General features: G+C 42.6%; 1 protein-coding gene across 2 annotated transcripts in view; it reads left to right on the forward strand.

The window, feature by feature from the left end:
* The window catches only part of Tek (TEK receptor tyrosine kinase), a 119,843-nt gene that overhangs the window by 88,542 nt on the left and 9,953 nt on the right, over positions 1-21,348 (forward strand). The window contains exons 13-20 of one of the 2 annotated variants that reach the window (XM_036179734.1): positions 4,525-4,824; positions 7,245-7,399; positions 8,748-8,958; positions 10,719-10,829; positions 13,422-13,612; positions 14,312-14,425; positions 19,869-19,939; positions 20,791-20,831. In XM_036179734.1, the coding sequence (XP_036035627.1) occupies positions 4,525-4,824; positions 7,245-7,399; positions 8,748-8,958; positions 10,719-10,829; positions 13,422-13,612; positions 14,312-14,425; positions 19,869-19,939; positions 20,791-20,831 (1,194 nt within the window). The remainder of the gene's footprint in view (positions 1-4,524; positions 4,825-7,244; positions 7,400-8,747; positions 8,959-10,718; positions 10,830-13,421; positions 13,613-14,311; positions 14,426-19,868; positions 19,940-20,790; positions 20,832-21,348) is intronic. The other variant, XM_036179735.1, reaches the window with a different exon arrangement.

Consider the following 21,348-nt stretch of genomic DNA (forward strand, 5'->3'; position numbering starts at 1 on the left):
TTTTTTTTTTAACTCTTTACAGACTGTGGACATTGGTCAACTGTCAGATGTGTAACTGGCAAAGCTTTTCTTCTATTTCTTAACCCATCTCTTTGTCCTATCGATGGCTTCCTCTGCTGTACAAAAGCCTTTAAATTTCACGCACTCCTCTTTTATGCTGGTTTTTTATGCTATCCTTTTAAGTTCATCTTGAAGTTTTCCCCTGTTTTTCTTTAGCAGTTTGAGAGCATCAGGCATCACATGGTCTTTAATCCACTTTGAATTGATTTTACACAGGGTGAGACATAGGAATTTAACTTCATGTTTCTGTATCTGGAGATCTAGTTTTCTTAGCATCATTTGCTGAAGAGGCTGTCTTTTCAGCAGTGTGTGTTTTATAACCTTGTCAAAAGTTAGGAGGTTGTAGTTATGTGGGCTTATTTCTGAGTTCTCTGTTCTAGCTTATTTATCCACATGTGTGCTCGGTGCCAGTACCATGCTATTTTTGTGACTGTGGCTCTGTGGCTATTTGGGGTCTTTTGTGCTTCCATATAAATTTGTGGATTTCCCCCTAGTTCTATGATAAATATTATTAGACTGTTCTAAGGATTGTGTGGCGTCTGTAGACTGCTTTGTGTAATATAGCCATTTTCGTACTGCCAATCTGCGAGCATGGGAGAGTTTTTCATTTTCTCGTGTCATCAACTTCTTTCTTTGGTGTTTTAAAGTTTCCATTGTAGAGGTCCTTCACCTCTTGAGTGGGTTCATCCCTAGGTTATCTATTTGAAGCTACCATGAGTGGAATTTTTTTCTTGGCAAGTTCACTGTTGGTATATGGGACATAGTGAAGTATGTTGTTGTTTTGAGACAGAGTTTCATGTATTACAGGTTGGCCTTGCACTTGCTATAAAGCTGAAGATGACCTGATCCTTCTGCCTCTACCTCCTGAGCTGAGTTCTGGAATTCAGGCATGCACCATCATACCCAGTTTATGCAGTGCTGGGGATGGGATGCAGGGCTTCATGCATGCTTAGGTGAGCTCTCTACCAACTGAGCTACATCCCCAGTTCCTGGCTTGCTCAGTTTTGTATGTTTATTTTGTATCTTGCTACTTGTTTGAAAGTGGTGATCACATCTGTTTCCATTTGGGATCTTTAGGATACTATAAGTAGAAGACAATGCTATCTACAAATGGGGATAATTTGATTTTTATATTCCTATTTACATCTCTTTTCTTGTCTTATTAAGAATGGAGTGAGTGCATAGTCTTGCCTCACTACTAATTTTAGAGGAAAAAAATTCATTTGTCCATTTAATGTAATGTTGGTTAGGAGTTTGTTGTATATAATAACCTTTATTATATTACGATGTGTTCTTTCTAATCCTGCTTTCTTCAGGACTTTTATCATGAAAAGTTTTGGACTTACCAATATCTTTTCTGAGATCATTATGTAATTTGTATTATGAAGACTATTTGTGTACTGTTTTACACTTACTAGTATATTTTGAGCAATACTTGTATCCCTGGAATGAAACTATAGACAAAATTTCCTGATGAACTTAGATGCCAAAAAAAAACAAAAAAACACCTCAATAAAATACCTTCCAGCTGGGTTCAAAAACGTATCAAGAAGACGTGCTATGGCAAAGTGGTTTCATTCCTGATTAACTTTTGTTTGAAGTCTACTAAAGTCTGTTATCAGAACAGCTACACTGGCCTGTCTCTGTCTTTAACTTTAATTTTCTTGACAAACCTCCATTCTTTCACTCTACTATTGTCTTCGCCATTGATGTGTGTTTCTTGGAGACAACAGATAGTTGGATCTTGTCCTTTTTTTTTTTTTTTTTTTTTTTGGTTTTTCGAGACAGGGTTTCTTTTGCACCTTCCCTGGATCTTGCTCCGTATACCAGGCTGGCTTCAAACTCACAAAGATCCGCCTGGCTCTGCCTCTCGAGTGCTAGGATTAAAGGTTTGTGCCACCACCGCCCAGATTGGATCTTGTCTTTTAATCCATTAAGGAAGTCTGAATCTTCTAAATTAGAGAGTTAAGACCATTTATATTTATGGTTATCATTGAGAGAGGTTTGATAAAACTTGTAACTTAATTTTCTGGTTAGTTGGGTTATTGTTTATGCTTTTCTTTCTTCTCTATTCATATTAGTGGTTTACTGGTATGCAGTATTGAACATGACAATTTCCTTCTTATTTCTCTTTGGTCCAACCTTTCCTCTCAGGAAATTTATTTTCCCTCTTGTATTGCTGATTTTCTCATTCATTTTGAGATTTTTATAGATCTGAGTTGGTCTCCTTACTTCATTCATCTCTTTACTTGTATCCTCTTTGAGGTCACGGATTATTTTTACAAGGAAATTTGGAATTCTTTATCTAATACTTTACCCATTCCAGGATCTTTGAATTCAGCATTAGCAACATTATAGTCTTTTTTAGGTTTCTCGGGCTTCCCTGTTACCATTTATTTGTCTATTGCTTGGGATTCCTCTTCTGATTTTATTTGGGATCCTTTCAGTAAGCAGCAAGGCTCAGAACAGAGAAAGCCAACTGCTTGCTTATAATAGCAGCAGTCTAAAGTGAACAGGAAATAGAACTGCACCTTAGATTAACGAGAGGCCACTCACATACCATCCAACAGACTGCCAGTTACCATAGGACGGAAAGTGGCAAAAATCCCCAAGAATGTGCTACGTAGTCAAAATAATGTAAAATTGCTGTAAATATAGAAATAGTTAATGAATGACATAAAGGGAGGGCCAGAGAAAGTGGAGAAGCAGAGTTAAATAAAGGACAAAGAAGAACAGAAAGGGAAGCATGAAATTATGACGGAAGCGCGGAGAGTGAAGGTATAAACAGATTTTAGGGGTGGAAGAGATGAACATTTGATCAGGTGCTTGTCTGAGAATGTGAGCTCAGAGCCCTAGCATCCAGTAAAACCTGGGTGTGGTGGGCTGCATCTGTAATCTCAACCCTGGGGAGGCAGAGCGAGGAGGATCCCTTGACTTCACGGGTGAGTGACTCCATCTCAAAGCTTAAGGTATGGGGTGATTTAGGAAGATACCAGATGTCAACTTCTGGCCTCCACACATATAGGCACACACAGTCACGTGCAACCCCGCCCCCCACAAACACGTACGCACATACTTTTAATTGAAAGATTGCCCAATAATGAAAACTGGATAAACGAAATTAGATCAATATAAGAGAGGTAACAACAATGAAAGCATAAATGCTCTTGAGAATCAAAGTCAAACATTACTAAAAGTGAAATGTGGAGGCACAAAGGGCGATGAAAAAGGGAAGAGCTTGCTTAATAATGAAAATTAGACGAAGAAAATCAGAAAACTGTCCAAAGGGGTTAATTGAGAAAGAAGAAAGGAAGTTGAAATCACCTCTTCTCTTTTATCCTGATTCTTCTCATCACTGTATCATACAGAGGTAGCTTCCAACCCACCATTTCACTTTATCATGCCATTTATCAATTTCTTTTAACATTTATGCTGTTATCCTTTGCTGATTTGTATTTTTTCTACCGCACACACACAAAATTGTAGTGTCTATTCTTACACATGTTTCCATGTGCACAGGGGTTGAAAGCTGTTCCTGGGAACATGTCCAGATGTGGATCTCATTTGCAGAGTTCCTCTGAAAGAACCTAGTGAGCATGAACTGTGTTCAGGAGTGCATAAAAACATTGCACTCCCTCGGTCCATCTCCATGTACTCCCCCTGTGTGGACATCACCTGAGGATGTTGTCGGCCAGTTATAGTTTACCAATCTTAAAAGCCCACCATAGTTCATGATTGTTATGAAGGGGGTCTTAGGGAGACTTCAAGGGTGATTCTGTCCTGGGAACCTCAGAACATGATTTTCTGACCCTGCCATGTCCCTGAAATGGAATACAGTCTTACTTTCTTCACATCTCTGGAATCTTGTCTATACAGACTTAGCACATTTTCTTACATACATGCTAGCACATGCCTACTATCTATGACTGTCTTTGGGGTAAATATAACCATAGAGCGCCATAGCTAAGACAGTGGAATCTGGAGCCAGACTACCAGAGTTGAATCCTGTGTCTTCTGCCTAACAGTGGTGTGACCTTGACTGAGTCCCAAATCCCTCTGTATCTCGGTACCCACAGCAAGGGAGAGAAAATAAGTTAAAACATGAATAATTAGAGTAATACATGGCATATTTTAAGCACCACGTAAATGTTAGCCCTCCTAATCTTTTCATTCCAACCAGCATCAAGAACACTGTAGATAGGTTTGTGAAGCAACAGAATTCCCCAGGCCTTCATTTCCTATAAGGAGACAAGCATGTGATATATGCGTTGTATTCTCTTCTCTGGGCCAGTCTCTCACATCTACAGGAGTCACACTCTAGACTGGAGTCAGCATGGGAGGGACTGCTGTTTCTGTTCATGTTAGTGAATGATAGCAAATGAGCTGGCATGAGCCCTCTCTCAAAAGCATGTTAATCTAAGAGGTGGCGGTAGGTCTTAAGTGAATTCTCTTTTAAATTTCCAGTTCTTCCTCCTCAACCAGAAAACATCAAGATCTCCAACATCACTGACTCCACAGCTATGGTTTCTTGGACAATAGTGGATGGCTATTCGATTTCCTCCATTATTATCCGCTATAAGGTTCAGGGCCAAAATGAAGACCAGCACATTGACGTGAAGATCAAGAATGTCACCATCACTCAGTACCAGCTCAAGGGCCTAGAGCCAGAGACTACATACCAGGTGGATATTTTTGCTGAGAATAACATAGGCTCAAGCAACCCAGCCTTTTCTCATGAACTGATGACGCTTCCACAGTCCCAAGGTTGGTAGTAGACTGATATCCCATTGGTACTTTTAGATAGCAGCAGAGAATCCTATCTTGAGATGTTTGCTCCAAATATCTGTCATCATTCACTTATCTTAATAAGCTTTATCATCACTATATAATCCTTAAAATAAAATGTCTTGAGAAGCATCTCTATTGATCCATTTTCTGTTATTAAACTTAGAATTATTTAACTTCAAAGCACATCCCATCCAATAGTCTAAGAAAAATGTGAATAATATAAATTTCAATTTTGTAGAGAAAGAGATATGCAGAATCTGCTTATGGGAAGCAGCTGTGTGGATACTTCAGTAGGAAGGGTTGCCTGCTTTTCATTTTTATCTTGAGATGGATTCTTCTTGGATTTTCAATGACATTATGCTATTCCGAGTTTTCTTCTCCTTTGTTTTTTTATTTTTTATTTTTGTCTAATCTATATCTAAAATAGTTGTAGGCACTAAATGCAAGCTAACTAAACTATTTGGACTATAGCTTTCTGAGATGGCCTGAGACCCTCCCTTAATGCCAAGTGCACTGTGGCCACTGTTTGCTACTAGTAAAACCTGTTGAATATAATTGCATGTTCTGGGGCCCAGCGTCAATGTAACTACAGCATGACTTCTTATCTGTGCAAATGGTGCCATGTGGCACTCTTCAGCCACTTATACATGCAGAGGAGTGTAGTCAGAGAAGTCACAGGGAAAGGCAATGGTATATATTTATAATTTTGTCTACAGTTTACATTTACAGAAGATATTATAGTTCTTAACTCTGTGTTCAGGGTCATATGTGGTTTTAAAATACAATAAAAGAAGCTACATATGCTGGGCGGTGGTGGCACAAGCCTGTAATCCCAGCACTTGGGAGGCAGAGGCAGGTGGATCTCTGAGAGTTCGAGGCCAGCCTGGTCTACAAAGTGAGTTCCAGGACAGCCTCCAAAACTACAGAGAAACCCTGTCTCAAAAAAAAAAAAAAAAAAAAAAAGCTACATATTTACTGATTGCTGGAGGATATCTTTCTATATCTGATGATTCTGGAATATTTTTTTTGAAATATCCAAGAAATGATGGATCTGCCAAATTATGGTTGGAAATTGTAGTTCTTCAATTGCACTCTTTATCAATGCTCATTTTTATAAGTATTGTAGCTTGGTAAAAATATACAAAGGTTCTAGATGCAAGACATGTATAAGAATGCAATGTGAAAATTTTAAACCAAAACACAAGACAAAGCCCCTCACCACTCAAATGTTTCTATGATCAATACTGTGGGAGCCCATTTTCAGGTTCCTCGTGGCTTTGCCCAGCAGGTCTGCATAGAGAGCATGACTAGACCACAGGAATGAGTGCAGGTGTCTGAGATGGTCTGCACTTGGCTGTGCTGGGGGCGGGGAAGTCTTTTGCTCCACCCCTTGGTGTTTCTATAAATACCCTGGGGCAGAGATAGTCAGAGCTTTTTGAAATAGGTTCCAGGCCCTCTCCAGGCTATCCTGTATTTTCTGTTTATTTCTACAATCTAAATCCTTCTATCTAATATTTTCTGCTGCTCGCACTCAAGAAAATTCTGGGGAACTGTGGGGTTGGTGGGTAAACACCCCGCACAATACATAGAAGGAAAGATAGACACATATAGAGTACTTTTAAAAAGTGGAATCATGGATAGTAGTGGCACACGCCTTTAATCCCAGCACTTGGAAGACAGAGGTAAGCAGATCTCCAGTTTGAGGCCAGCGTGGTCTACAAAGCAGGTTCCAGGACAGCCAGAGATACACAGAGAAACCCTGTCTCAAAAACAAAACAAAACAACAAAAAAGTGGGTTCATAATTAATGTAGTGATTAATTAAAACATACCGAGTTTAATCTCATTGGGATAGAAAGGAAAGATGTAGAAAGATTTAAAACAACCTTAAATGGATTATTTTGACATAAGGCCTAACTGTAAAGCTTTAATTTTTACCTTGTTCTTTCCTAACTTCTGCCTTCAATAATCACCAGGCTTTCTCCACCCCCTCTTTAAAACAAGGGGAAATACAGAACAAGACAACGTGTCCTGTGGGCTCTATGCTGTTGGCATCGGGACATTAAAGAGTTTCCGGAGAAACAGAGCTACAAATCAGTAAAACTTAAACAACCAAATAGTGTTCATCTACATGGGTCCCTACCTGGATGTAAAGTTTAACAAATGACATCAACAAATAGCCATTTTGAGAGCACATTTGTCAATCCCAGAGATCTTGTAACAACCCTGTGAGTTAGACTCACTTCTACTAGGTTTAGAAATAACTGAGTATTCCAGAAGAAGCAGGTGGTAGGGCTGGGTGGCTATGTTCCCATGACACCGAGTCGCTCCCAAAGGTAGTTTTGGTCCATCATCCACTAAACTAAGTCATCTGTCTCACTTCTGTTTCTCTGCACAGTCTCCTCAGACTTCGGAGGGGGGAGGATGCTGCTCATAGCCATCCTTGGGTCAGCTGGCATGACCTGCCTCACCGTGCTGTTGGCCTTTCTGATCATGTTGCAGCTGAAGAGAGCAAATGTCCAAAGAAGAATGGCTCAGGCCTTCCAGAACGTGGTAGTACCTCACCTTTTTACCAGCTGATAAGTATAGGGCTCCGCAGAGGGAGGTCTTTGCTTTGAAGGTGTAGACCAGCAAATAGCACCATAGGCACATTTCATTCTTTATTTCCATCATACAACGGGAGACAAATAGCAAGACTATGAAATTTCTTCTCCAAACCAGGGGAGATTTGCAAGTGAAAAGATATGCTTCATAAATTACACAGAGGGCTAAGACTAAAACAGGATCCCTCCCCAAAATGTGATAAGTCAATTGCATATTTCAGTAGAATGAATTACACAATTTTGATAAAGGACATGAGGAAAACCAGACCACAACATAATAGTTCATTTCCTAATTATGTGTGGCATTAAATGATTTTTCCACACATTTTGCCATTCTTAGTCTCCATTTCCTATTTCTCATCTCTCCCTCAATCCCATCACCCGCTCCTATGTGTGAGAGTTATGTATGCATGTAATTTTTTTCCCTACAAACATTCCGTGGTTGGCATTTTTCCACATTGTACTTGACCAGCAGTCCTTTTGGAATACTAAAGCCCTGGGCATTTCTGAAGCGTATAGCTTCAAGGTCTGTAGAATAAATTTGTGCCCAATGCTATTGATTTTGTATATGAAACACTGAACACAATGCCATGCTTCTGATGAAATCTAACTCATGTGTCTGAGTCCTCAAGATTGTCTTCCATGGAGAACCGAGGGAATTCATTGTCTGATTCCATGCCAGAGCTGGTTCAATTCATGCTATTACCAGAAAGGAAGAATGGGGGAGTGTGGTGATATATAGGGGCAGGGCACTTTGAAGCTTTTCATGGTATCAGTGATGTGTCAAGAGACTGCTGGTGATTACTTGAATTCAGAACAAGGGCTGTGCTGAGTTAGCTATAAGCACCAGTCATTCTGGGTTATGGTAGGCTCTAGAATCCAATCTTGAGGATGAGAGAGCATAGGATAGTAGCAAGGAGAGACCAGGCCCAAGATGACATTGGGAAGGGCCTTACTAAGGCATGCCCTGTGACTGCCATGAGTTCCTTCTCCACTAGAACTACAAACTGATCTCTGCACAGCAGAGTGGGATGCAAACATGTCACCCAGGCTGTCACCTCTCCTTCCTCAGCTTTGCAGGCACTGCTAATGGACAAGCTGCTGCACACACGGCACTATATATAGGCAGCCGTTTCGTCAGCATGGGCTTGAGGGATGAAACCCATTGCATTAACCATTCTAGAGTTAGATCTATGATTTATTTGCCACCTGTGTAGATACAAGTCAGAAGATATGATGCACCTTAGGATAACAAATGTCCTGAAACAAAAATGATAAGAAAATATATATTTTTCCAGAGAGAAGAACCAGCTGTGCAGTTCAACTCAGGAACTCTGGCCCTAAACAGGAAGGCCAAAAACAATCCGGATCCCACCATTTATCCTGTGCTTGACTGGAATGACATCAAGTTTCAAGATGTGATTGGAGAGGGCAACTTTGGCCAGGTTCTGAAGGCACGCATCAAGAAGGATGGGTTACGGATGGATGCTGCCATCAAGAGGATGAAAGGTCAGCGGTTGGAAGTCAGCCTTTCTCTGGGGATAGGAAACAGCCATTTCCTGCTGAAATCTTCCCTCTGTGGCCATATATACATCAAACCAGAAGTTGCCCTCGCATCAGATGTGGCTGTGTGTGTGTGTGTGTGCAGATGACAGTGTTGTTTCCTTTAAGGTGAAGCCTGCGGTAGATAGCATCAGGATTTGGATGTGAAGGACAGAAGTGGGAGCCATTCAAACACCAATATGTTGGCTCCTGGGGATTTGGGAATGCTGGTGTTTTGCCATTTACTCCTCATTTGGGGAAGTGTCCTTGTTTCTCATAAGGCTCATTCTTAAAATCGAGGGTGTATCAGAGTCACCAAGAAGACTTGCTCAAAAACAGACCCATGTCCTGCCCCTACCCCCATCACCCCTATGTGTTCTCAGGTTTTGGTTTAGTAAGTCTGGACAAAGTCAGAGAATTTGCATCTATGTTTCCATGTGAGGCTGATTTTGTGGGTTTTCATGCTTTTTGACCATACAACTGAGTAGTGAGAATTGATTTTCAATCTGCTACATGCCATGGTAGGATTGTGACACCTGGAACTAAATCAAAGTATTATCTAATCTTAGAGATACTTTCTCTCATCCATGGGTCTCTTTCTTTTCATTCCTCACCCCCTTTCTCTCTCTCTTCTTTGAGGCAGGGTCTCACTGTGTATTTCAGACTGACCTGAAATTCACTTTGTAACTAACTTAAAATTCAAAGCAATCTTCCTATCTCCAGAGTATAGGAAGCAGTGATATTTTAAGAATAAGCACAAGCAAACAAACACTTGCTTAATGTCTAGAAATCCCCATTCTGTTCTGCTTTGATCACAGAACGTTTAGGGAACACTGAAAACAGTAAGAAGAAAAGGATTTGGAGCAGAGACTTATGAAATCGGCTTTTATTGGGATCCGGCCTGAACCTGGTTCTCAATTTCATGTACTATGAAAAAGTAAAGCCACTTAACTGCATGCCATGGCAGAAAGTTTTCACAGGTGGAATGATACATTCTAGGGCAGTCACTGAACAATACACTAAATTTTAAGAGATCCCAAGGCATTGACTCTCAGGACCAAAGCTACAGTGACGGTCCTGTGATAGGAATCGGGCATTGGGCCTGGGTGTCCAGTGCATCCATATTACAGATGGCCCTGACTCTGATCAGTTGGAACACTCTCTAAGCCTGTTCTAGTATACACACATCCACCAGCACCCCTCTCCTGATCCTGCTTCTTTTCAAAAACCCACAAAAGCACCCTGCCCTTTACTCAAAACTGACTAGTCAATTTGAGCATCAACAAACAGTTTTCTCTCCTGTCCAAACCTGATAGTTCTCCATCTCACCAAAATGCCATTGGAGAGACAGGACCAAAGAATAGAAAAGGTGCAGCTCAATTTCCTGATTCTGCAGCAACTCCTAGACTGTGTCCTTGGATGTTCTCATCCGGGCCTGATTTTCCTTGGGAGGGGGCATGGGTTAGTTTGTGGATACATTGTTGGTTGGAGTGCTGATATCTAGCAAGTGAAGGTCGTGGATGTCACTGCACATCCTCCAATGCTCAAAGCAGCTTCTAGGAACAGTTAGCAGACCAGTCATCTGTGGTGAGGCTGAGAAACACTGCTTTAGGCAGTAGACTTTTCGAAATGACTAATTGCTTCAGCAGTCTTAGGGCCCAAGGCAAGACAGTTCCCTTTGGAAAGGTGCAATGAAGCAACATCACAACCCTTGGATTTCTTTCCAGAATATGCCTCCAAAGATGATCACAGAGACTTCGCAGGAGAACTGGAGGTTCTTTGTAAACTCGGACACCATCCAAACATCATCAATCTCTTGGGAGCATGTGAACACCGAGGTAAGATGCTCCCACCCCTGGCAGATTTTAAAAGATAAAACAGGAACGTTCTGTAACAAAAGGAGGAAAGATAATAATCTTGAGAACATTACTTATTTCAAAGCTACAGTCCCAAGCTGCATATCTATCTGATGCCATTTATTGGCTGGGCTGAAGTTAATTATTATCTTTGTGGAGGGTAGTGCTGAGGCTAGATCATTTAGGTATCTGAGATGGTTTAGCTATTAATGATCAAGATATCCAGGACTTCTTCTCACCCTTATCTTAGTAACAAAGGGATTTTAAAAATCTTGTCATTACTATAGAAGTGCAGAAAGCCTTTACCATTAGAAAAAGTGGGGGGGCATTGGTTCCTCTGAATTGATTTTTTTTGGCTTTGAGTCAGTGTCTCACCATAGCCCAGGTTGGCATGGAACTCACTCTGTAACCCAGGCTAACTCTACCTACCTATACCAAGGAAGTGGTGTTCTGAATTTGGAAGGCACTGATACAGTAATGTACTATGATGTGAAAGCACTGATAATGCTGAGGTTAAATAATGATATTAAGTTCATATATGACAGTGCTAGTTTTAGCCAAAGCATTTTTATTTCAGTTATGTTTTAGCTTTACAACTGTTTGGTGTTTACATATTTTTATACTTAGGAACTAAAATGATCAAGTGTTTGCTACTGTACTATGTGTAATGAGGTGTGAGGTAGGTCACAGTAAAAAGTATGAGTTGACCTCTGCATTCATGCTTCATGGGTTCCTAGTTCCCAGTCTATGTCTCAACAAAATTCCTCATGGAAAAATTTGCTTCTGTAAAACAGAAAGGATCCATGTTGTGTTTATTTATAAACTTGACAACCTTTTGTTGACTTTCTCAGCAAAAACATCAACAATCAAAAGAGATGACTTCTATTTCCTCGATTTATTAAGCTAAAAATATGGGTGTTTTAAGTAATACATCATCGTATGATCCAATTAGGGTATAATTCTGAAAGCCAGATCACATCCCTTAGATTAAATAATGAAGTAATGACATTTGCCTTTGAGTTATTTCCTGGAAACAATAGTTGGTGTGGGACAGTAGTACATTCAAGGGGAAAAAAAGTCCAGGGCTGGAGAAATGGCTCAGTGATTAAGAGGACTTGCTGCTCTTGCAGAAGGCTTGGGTTTGGTTGCCATGCCCACATGGCAGCTCACAACCTCCTGTAACTCCAGTTCCAGAGGGATCCTGATGCCCTCTGCTGATCTCCATGAATACCTACTCACATATGGTGTATATACATGCACTCAAGCACACACACATACATATAAGATTTTTTAAAAACCAGACAGCAACTGAATGTATGTCTTAAAATGTTGTTTTTTATTACATTATCACATAATTGCTTGTATCTTGAGAAATCACATTCATGCCAGATCTTAGATCTCCCTTTTGTTATAATTGGGTTCAGTATGGGAAGATTTTTCTTTTTTCTTTCTTTCAATCTGGCAGGTGGGCGATAAGAATTTCAATTTCTTAAAAATGTCCAAGTTCAAATGCATTTGACATTTTAAAGTGATGGTTTGGACATGCATGCATGCATGCATGTGTGTACACAAACATCCTTCAAAATCAAGAAAATTCCTACTTTTTTTTACTGCTTTTTTTTTTTTTGCTTGTTTTGTTTTGTTTTTCGAGATAGCTTTGTGCTATGTGTAACTTTGTACCTTTCCTGGAACTCATTCTGTAGACCAAGCTGGCCTCGAACTCACAGAGATCCACCTGCCTCTGCCTCCCAAGTGCTAGAATTAAAGGCGTGTGCCACCACCGCCTGGCCCTTTTTTTTTTTTTTTTGGCCCTGGAGGAGATGGGAATGGAGGGGGGGGGCTGGGGGGAAGGTGGGGGTAGGGACCAGAGAGGGAGGACAGGGGAACCCATGGCTGACGTGTAAAATTAAAACACAAATATAATAACAAAAAAACTAGCATAAAATCAATACAAGACAGACTTTCTCTAGGAACTCTATTATTTTATTTTATTCCTGTAAAGTTCAAGTTTTCTGATGTCTTTTAACAAAATATAACTTGAAAAACTAGATCCATGCCAGGGAGTTGCCTAAGGAGTACTCAGTTACTTAGTGCGGTTCTAGGGTGAAGAGAGGCAAAGGAGAAAGTCATGTGGGGTGGCTCCTCCTCTGGGTGTTTTGCCATTGGTCCACTGTGGCTAGAGACACAGACCAGAATGACATCGCTGGCCTATATTAGCTTCTTGATGAATACTGAATGAAGTTAACTGCACTCTGACAAAGGTGTCCTGTGGAGGAGGATGCTTTGAGTTCCTTGTCCTAGCATTAAAGAGTTGATGGTAGCGTTTCAGGAATAGCATATAAGTTCACGTTTGTAGCAACAGAGGAGAGGGAAGGAAAGACTATGAATTTGGGGCTGGTGCCTTAGACAGCTGTGGGGCCGTCTCCCTCATCTCCCTCCTGTTCCTAACATCACTACTAGACATGTCTCTTTCAGTCAGAATGGTGTTTGTAAGCCAATCCCCAATACCAGAGCGCGTCTTGAAGATTCCACAGCAGACAGCCTGCACAAGATGATTCTCACCCTTCCCTGCAGGCTACCTGTACCTTGCTATTGAGTACGCCCCTCACGGAAACCTGCTGGACTTCCTGCGGAAGAGCCGAGTGCTAGAGACAGACCCTGCTTTTGCCATTGCCAACAGCACGGCTTCCACGCTCTCCTCCCAGCAGCTCCTTCACTTCGCGGCCGATGTGGCCCGAGGGATGGACTATTTGAGCCAAAAACAGGTTTGTTCTGCGAACCTTGCTTTGGACCCCTTTCTGTGGGGTTCTCTCTGGAGGGTTCTCATGCTTTTAGATAGTTTTCCATTGTTCTTTCTCCTCAGGTTCCTTCTCGGTCTGAGTTAAGAAACTGATACTTTCCATCTGTATAGAAAGAATTCAATTCCCAATACTGACAGGATATTTCCTAGGGAGTTTAAAACCATGTATTTAGTGAGGTGTCCTGACGCTATCTGTCATACTGAGGCTTGCCTCTTAATTATGCCCAAAAGCAGAGGCTCTACATTGCCGTGGAAAGTCGCTGTACTTTCTCTCACCGCGAAATGATTCTCACAAGATGTGACGAGTCACTTGGCAAATCTGCTGTCCGCAAGCTGTGGAAAGGTGCTTAAAGGGACCTGGAATCTGAATCTGAAGATCTTTTAAAGGCCTTTTTTGTTTTTCGAGACAGGGTTTCTCTGTAGTTGGGAGGCTGTCCTGGATCTCGCTCTGTGGACCAGGCTGGCCTCGAACTCACAGAGATCCACCTGCCTCTGCCTCCCGAGTGCTGGGATTACAGGTGTGCGCCACCGCCGCCTGACAAAGCCTTTTTTTGTGGTGCCATTTCTTCTGTATTTCTCTAAGTTCTTGCCCCAGAACTTTCTGCTAACAAAATGATGACAAGACCAAGTATTATACTGAAGATATGACTCTTCGAAATTTTAGTTTATCCACAGGGACCTGGCTGCCAGAAACATTTTAGTTGGTGAGAATTATATAGCCAAAATAGCAGACTTTGGATTGTCACGAGGTCAAGAAGTGTACGTGAAAAAGACGATGGTAAGTTCCGAACACAGAGGGTCTCCCTGGCCCCTAGAATGCCATTGCTCAGGGTGCCGGCTGCATCTGCCAGTGTCCTCCTGGATACTGTGTGGCCCAGTCAGCATTCTTTCAGACTTGGGTTCCTAACATGAGAGTGTTGTCACTGAGGACATACACAGTCAGTCCCCTTAGGAGTTTCTTGGTCTTGTTGATAAAATAACTTTAAAGTGGACCCAGAAGGGAACTCAAGGACAGCTCATTAAAAGATGGGTGATGTCTGGAGTGTTAGGGTGAAGGTGTTGGAGAAAAGAAATGGAAGAGAAGGAGAGAAAAGGTTACATCTTCAATTGTGTACAAGTAAAAGATACACCCTGGAGGACAGTGTGGGCACTCCGTGAGAGTCAGGTGCCTCGGGCTTTGTTTCTTGTAATTTTTATTGGACAGGGCAGAAAATTGCCCTCCTTGGGGGTGACCCCTACTGTTTATTTGGCTGAGCCTTGTAGTCAGCTCAGAGTGGCTCTGAGTGGCCTAGACCTGAGGTTACAGCTAAACTGGGGGTTAACAACTGGCTGTATTCACTGTCGTCACGTTACATGAAGCTTTGTGGCCTGTGCAAAGTTTTGGCATTGGTTAGTCTTTATCTGGCAATTTGTTGCAAGCAGTGGCTGGATGTTTATTACTCACTGAAAGGCCTCTGTGGGGAAATAAATTACAAGGAGCCTAGAGATTTCCTACTACAGTGCTTGATATCTGCCTTTCAATTTTTAAAAAAATCTCTTATCCGTCATGATAATTTATTAATCATCAGCCATGTCATGTATCTCAAAGGAAGCTGATAGAGGCTACTCATATATCTCCAGGGTACTTTGAAGTAAGTGACTGAAGAAGCCTTTACCCCCCTCCTTCCTGTCCATCCCCCCATCACGGTCTCTTCGCAAATAAAGAGGCTTCATCATGTGTAGCTATGCAACTGAACGTTCAAGCCTAGTGGTCAGGATGTTCTGTCTGTATCAGGTCTAGGCCTGATGAGCTTCCAGTCCCCAAGTCTGAACAGCAAACAGGGCAGGGAAATAAAAAACCTAGGAATCCACAAGGGAAGGTTGCTGTCATGAGAAGGCCCCCTGGAGAAGTGTGTAACTTACAAAGGCCTGCCTATGCTTGCCCTCTCAGTAAAAGATACATCCACTCAGCCTAAATCAAATCTAGTGAAACGACTCTTTGCTAGTGATGCTCACTCTACCAAATAAGATTTTACATTCACCTACAAGGTCAGAGTAGAATGGAACCACATAGTATTCGACGCAGAGAGAAATCAGATCGATTCACCTTTGTTGTCCGTTCAGGAATAGAAAGGCCCTGAATGCCATGTCCTTGAACACCCATCACACAGATGACACATTCCCTATGTGGGCAGAACACGCATAGGTAGGGCAGGGGCAAGCCCTGCCGTGGCCACCATATCTGCCAGTCTTCTCTGGTGGCTTGGCTCTGCCTCTCCCAGCTCTGCTGACCATCTCTAGGACTCGCTTTCCTGAGGTGTCTCCACTTGTCCTGAGAGGGTCTTTTAGAATTTGTGCCCCTGGCCTCTTAACAAGGCTCAGGGCTCTGCATTAGCATCAAACATGCTCCCTTCCTCTTCAAAATACTTGTCTCAGTTACTGACAGAGGAGAAAATACTCAATCCTTTCTACAAAGGAAAGTGGCCCCATACAGTTACTTCGATACATTTTCTTATCAGTGACTCCATTGCTCGTTATTCCTGCATTTACATAGTTACAAGTCCAGGTGTCATCTTAAATCTTCCTCTCCTCTTTTTGAGGAGCGTGTAAAGTAGAGCCTTTCTTGTCTCTACATGGCCCTTTTGTCTTGCTTCAGCTCCCTGAGGACAGGCTTCTGGACTAGCACTTTCCTGGTCCCATCAGAGGTTGCCCCATCTAGTGCAGTGTTTCTCCTTAAAGACAGGTATAGCTGGAGAATTTCTCTCCAGCTCCCGCCAAGCCCCAGCAGTCCTGCAGGCCACTTATAAAATAAACACACAGACGCTTATATTATTTAAACTGTTTGGCCTAATGGCTCAGGCTTCTTGCTATCTAGTTCCTATATCTCAAATTAACTCATGTCCATTAGTCTATAAGTTGCCATGTGGATCATGGCTTACCAGTACCTTACATCTTGCTTCTCATGGCGGCTTGCGGTGTCTCTGACTCCACCTTCCTGTTGCCCCAATTCTCCTCTCTGCTAGTCCTGCCTATACTTCCTGCCTGGCTACTGATCAATCAGCGTTTTATTTATCAATCAATCATAGCAACGTATATTTACAGCATCCAAGACATCCCACAGCAGTAGGGGAGAGCTGACACTTGCCCACATTGTCGCGCTCCCCAGTTCCTCACACTAGTTTCCAGAATCTTCTTCCTTGCCTCAGGCTGGCATTTGGTAGTTTGCAGTCTCAGGTGAGGGCTTGAGAGGGTATGTGTTGGGTGATGTTTAGCTTCATGGCCTGAAATTCCATGTGGATGCCTTTCTCAGATCCTCAGCGATGGTACTTCTTGGCTTGACATCTCAAAGAGGGCAAAGATTTCTCTCAGAGCTCAGGAGGGGGGGATTGCTGCTGGGGGTGAGCAGTCAGGACTAGATTCTGTCTCTCAAAAGTGGAGTAAAGTTTGTAGCAGTCACACAGACTGGGAACAAAAGGTAAGGGGAAGGGAGGGTTGGAGAGGAGAAAACCAGGTGCTGGGCAGAAAGATGCCACCAATCGGCAGAGTGGCTGCTTGCTCAGGTCCAGTCTAAATCGGTGGTTTGTACCTTACACTCATCAGTGAAACTTTAAAAAAATAAGTGCAGAATCTTACCTTCTAGACATCGGCAGCATTACAGTATCAGGCGTGAATTCCCTCCTTTGTCGTAAGTCTCAAGTCCAATTAAAAGGTAGTTATTAACCCCAGAGTCCTGTCACTGTCGCATCAATTGGACAGTCAGTATTATAGCACATGCAGGTTCCAGACCTGGGTAAGTCCACTGATGCCTTTTCTCCCCTAGCAGCCTTTGAATTACCTTTTAGCACTATGGAAACCAGTCAGGGAAGTTCTAGCTTTATTTCTCTGAGTCCTACAGCAGTAGGGTCTTGTAGTGCAGCTATGGGGACAACCAAGAACAATGGTAGTAGCCAGTGTTGTTTTTGGAGTGGCTGGGACTTCCCTGACCAATAACTCATAAAGAGGCAACCCATGCTTGATACTAAGATTCTCACTGAATCATCCAAGTCTTGGGGTGGGGGAGCATTGTCCACCCACACAGGGCTGCTCTGTTTCAAACTCCTTTTGAATTGTGTTTTTTAATTAGTGTTACAAGACAGTGTATGCTCACAATGATTTTTATTTTGATCAATCTGATCCCATCCCCCATCCTTCCTCTTACACCTTACACACTCGGTTTTCCTCCCTTCATTTTCATAGTCTCACGGGTTCTACTCTCCCCTCCCCATTTGAAGGCCTTTTCCTGTCCCCACTTGCATGTGCCAGTTTTAGCTTCCTGTCCTGCACAGACACTCCAAATTAAACACACAAATCTAAAATTCAAAGCTAGGATCCAGGTGTTTATCTTTCTGGGTCTATTTTTTTTTCAGCCCTCATAGTAATTATACTGTTGAAAGCATTACTATGAGCCACACTAAGCAATTTGATGTTGCACTATCATTAATAGACAACAGCCATCATCTCACTGACTTATTATGAGGCCATTTATAATAATAGTTGGTTCAGGGATAACAGTAAGACCTAGCCGGTACTTTCAGGATAAAGTCCTCAGATAAACATGGAATTAGCAATTACAACAGTTCAATTGCACAAGGTACAGGAACTCATGTGTGTGGAAGCACAGAGAAGGCTGAACCAATGCTGAGGGCTGTCATGGAAGGCTTCCTGGAGGAGGCAAGCTCCTGAGTGTCATAGAGAATGTTGAGCAGATATTGGATATGAAGATGAGCGTCATGAGCTGGAGTACAGACAGGGCTGATACAGAAGTCTAGAGTCAAAGGAGAGCAATAAGACTTTGGGGATTCAATAATACAGTGAGGAAGGGGGTTCAAGTTCAAGGCTGGAGGCGGTAGCAGGGTAATGTCTTGAGGCTCCTTGAACTCCAGTCAAGGGTTTTAAAAGTCAGGTAAGAACTTGTGATCTTTGGACATAGATGCTAAAGAATTCATTTTAAGATAAATATCCACATACTTAAAGTAGCCATTTAGAACAATCATTCTGTGTAGAGAACAGGCCGATAAAGGGCAAGGTCTGGTAGGTAGAGAGCTCACTGAAGAGGATGCTATTGCCAGGCAGGGGCTGAGTCAAGATGACAGAGACAGCGAAAGTGGACAGAGCCCAAAGAAACCAAATACAGAAAACCTGAAAGCATGTACGGAACCTTGGTAGCATGCCAAAGCCTATGGGATTGAGAGGCAAGAGCGCACTTGATGTGACTGTGCTTTCCATTCCTGGCTGTGATGCAAGAGTGAGCTAGAGGAGCCGATGGGAGATGGACCCCAGGTTGGCACAGAAACAAGGGAAGTGTGAGTGTGAGGGAGAATGTGGGGTGTGTGGGAAGATGGCAGACATTTTGGAACCTGAGCCTTAAATACAGAACCCTCACTTGGGACTTGTAGCCATACCACAAAGGACTGGGAGAGGGCTGCAGTTAGAATCACTCTGGGATAGGAGGAGGTGGTCTCTGGAAGGGCAGCCTGGGAGAATGCCTGCAGTGGCAGGTTGAGGAAAATCCCCCAACCTTCTGACTTGATAGGCTGATGGGGCACTATTGAAAGTTTGGGCATATCTCTGGGAGGGGAGAAGAAGTAAGGTCTCTTAACAGTGAACCATACAATTACTGGGTTGCCTAGGAAGCCCCCAAATCAGAGAGAATTTGAGGGAAGTCGGAACAAAGCAAAGGGTCCCAATATCTAGGCTACATCTTGTTTTACCCAGCCCGGACACAGTAAGACACCAAATGATCTATTTCTATTACTTGTAGCCTAAGATACTCCCTTTACCATCCAGCATATGCTTAAGGGAGCCCAGACATTCCTCCCCTGGAAACTAGCCATTGCCTCTCCTAAGGTGGTTTCTCCAACTCAGCCCTTGTCCCTTGTCCCCATTTCCCCCTTTCACATTATAGTTACATAGTCTCAATTTCTGCGCCTGTCCCCTGTTTAAACACCTGTGGGTGCCCCTAAAAGACACAAGGTGACAGGTGAATAGCTGAATGACTACCAAACGTGCACATTCACATAGACTGACTCACACCAGACTCCCTGGGGAAAGGCTTACACTATTTGCATGTCTTTAAATCTGAAAACTTGTCTGTGGGTAGAAATTCATACACCAAGGTTTCATAGGTCTGTTGTGCCTTATGTCTGGAATTCTAAACACAAAGCCCTTCCTGCCTAAGTGATATCTCACTTGGTTCTCTCTAGGGAAGGCTCCCAGTGCGCTGGATGGCAATTGAGTCGCTGAACTATAGTGTCTATACAACCAACAGTGATGTGTAAGTATGTGCCTTACCACTAAGGAGTTTTTCCTAGAAAGTATATATTTGGGAGAAATTATAAAGAGAAATGGGACACCCTGTACCCCTGAGGAGGAAATAAACTCAAAAGAACTGAAGCCATAGAGTGGAAGTTTCTAGTGTAAAGTCACAGGTGTCGGGTTTGAGGGTATCTTTGTCCATCACATACCTACTTCAGGTGATGAATCCATGACCTCTAAAGAGAGAAAGGGCAGAGGGGCCTCCCCATGATTCCACTTCCTGGACCTATAGCTCCATAGTAGTAGGGCCATGTCTTCCTGCAGCCTGCATGAGAAGTCATCTTGCCTTGAACACTCTTTGCAGGAGGAAAAAGTGAGGCCAGCAGGTGGGGATGCTTGTCCCAGAGGCCTTACTGAGGTCTGAGGGAGGAGGAGAAGACTGGTATTCACTGTGTTCTCACTGCAGCCAAGCCCTTCACCAGGGTCTCCCCACTTTTGGGAGAATATTCTCAGGGGTTCCATATGTTCAGGAGTTTATACTGACCATTCTGAAACTGACCATTCAAGTATTGGACAGCAGAGAGAGGACTCAACTCCCATCTGTCTGGCGTGGATTTCACTGCCTTCCACAGCAGCATCTTGCGTTCTCTACTGGGTTTAGGGATTTGGAGAAGTGAGTCACTTTCCCACTGTAGCCCTCTATTGACCTAAGGGGAACAAATGCTGTGTGTCAGGCCTCACTCACCCTAGAAGGCATGCTATTAGCATTTCCTCTTTTGATAAAAAGGTTTCTTGACAGGGTTTATGGGGCAGAAACCTGAGTGGTCACCCTAGTAGCTGATCATTTGTTTTATGTTGTTCTTCCTGCAGATGGTCCTATGGTGTATTGCTCTGGGAGATTGTTAGCTTAGGTGAGTATTTAATTTACCCATTAGGCAAAACACTGTACAAAGGGCATGGCCCCTCCAGAACTTCCTCCTAGCCTAATTCCACAGGGCACCACTTAATTTCTCTAACGCCACCAGGTGGAACCTACAAAAAGAAGTGTTTCTGAAGATGAGTACAATTGTCCACACTTCTCTTTCCAAAAGCTGTATGTTAACATCATACTTAATACTAAGGGTCCCATGGCTGTGAGCTTCACTATAAACTGTTTCTGTCTGGGCAGATGTCAAAGAGCTGTAACAAGTGACTCTTATAACTCTAGCTGGGTTGTTATGCAGCCACCTAAAGGGCTATTATTTAACAGCCTGGGAAAAAGCCCATGCCCAAACCAAATACATCATGCCATTGGTTTTAGAAATTAATATTTTTTAAACTACAAGGTGCTATATTGAAAAGTAATGAGAGGCATTGTAGGATTTCCCTTCACTTGGAATATAAAACCAAGTTTTTCTACAACAAGTGTCTAGCTTTTCTAATTTAAGC

Source organism: Onychomys torridus, chromosome 2, assembly GCF_903995425.1.
Source record: "Onychomys torridus chromosome 2, mOncTor1.1, whole genome shotgun sequence".
Lineage (NCBI taxonomy): Eukaryota > Metazoa > Chordata > Mammalia > Rodentia > Cricetidae > Onychomys > Onychomys torridus.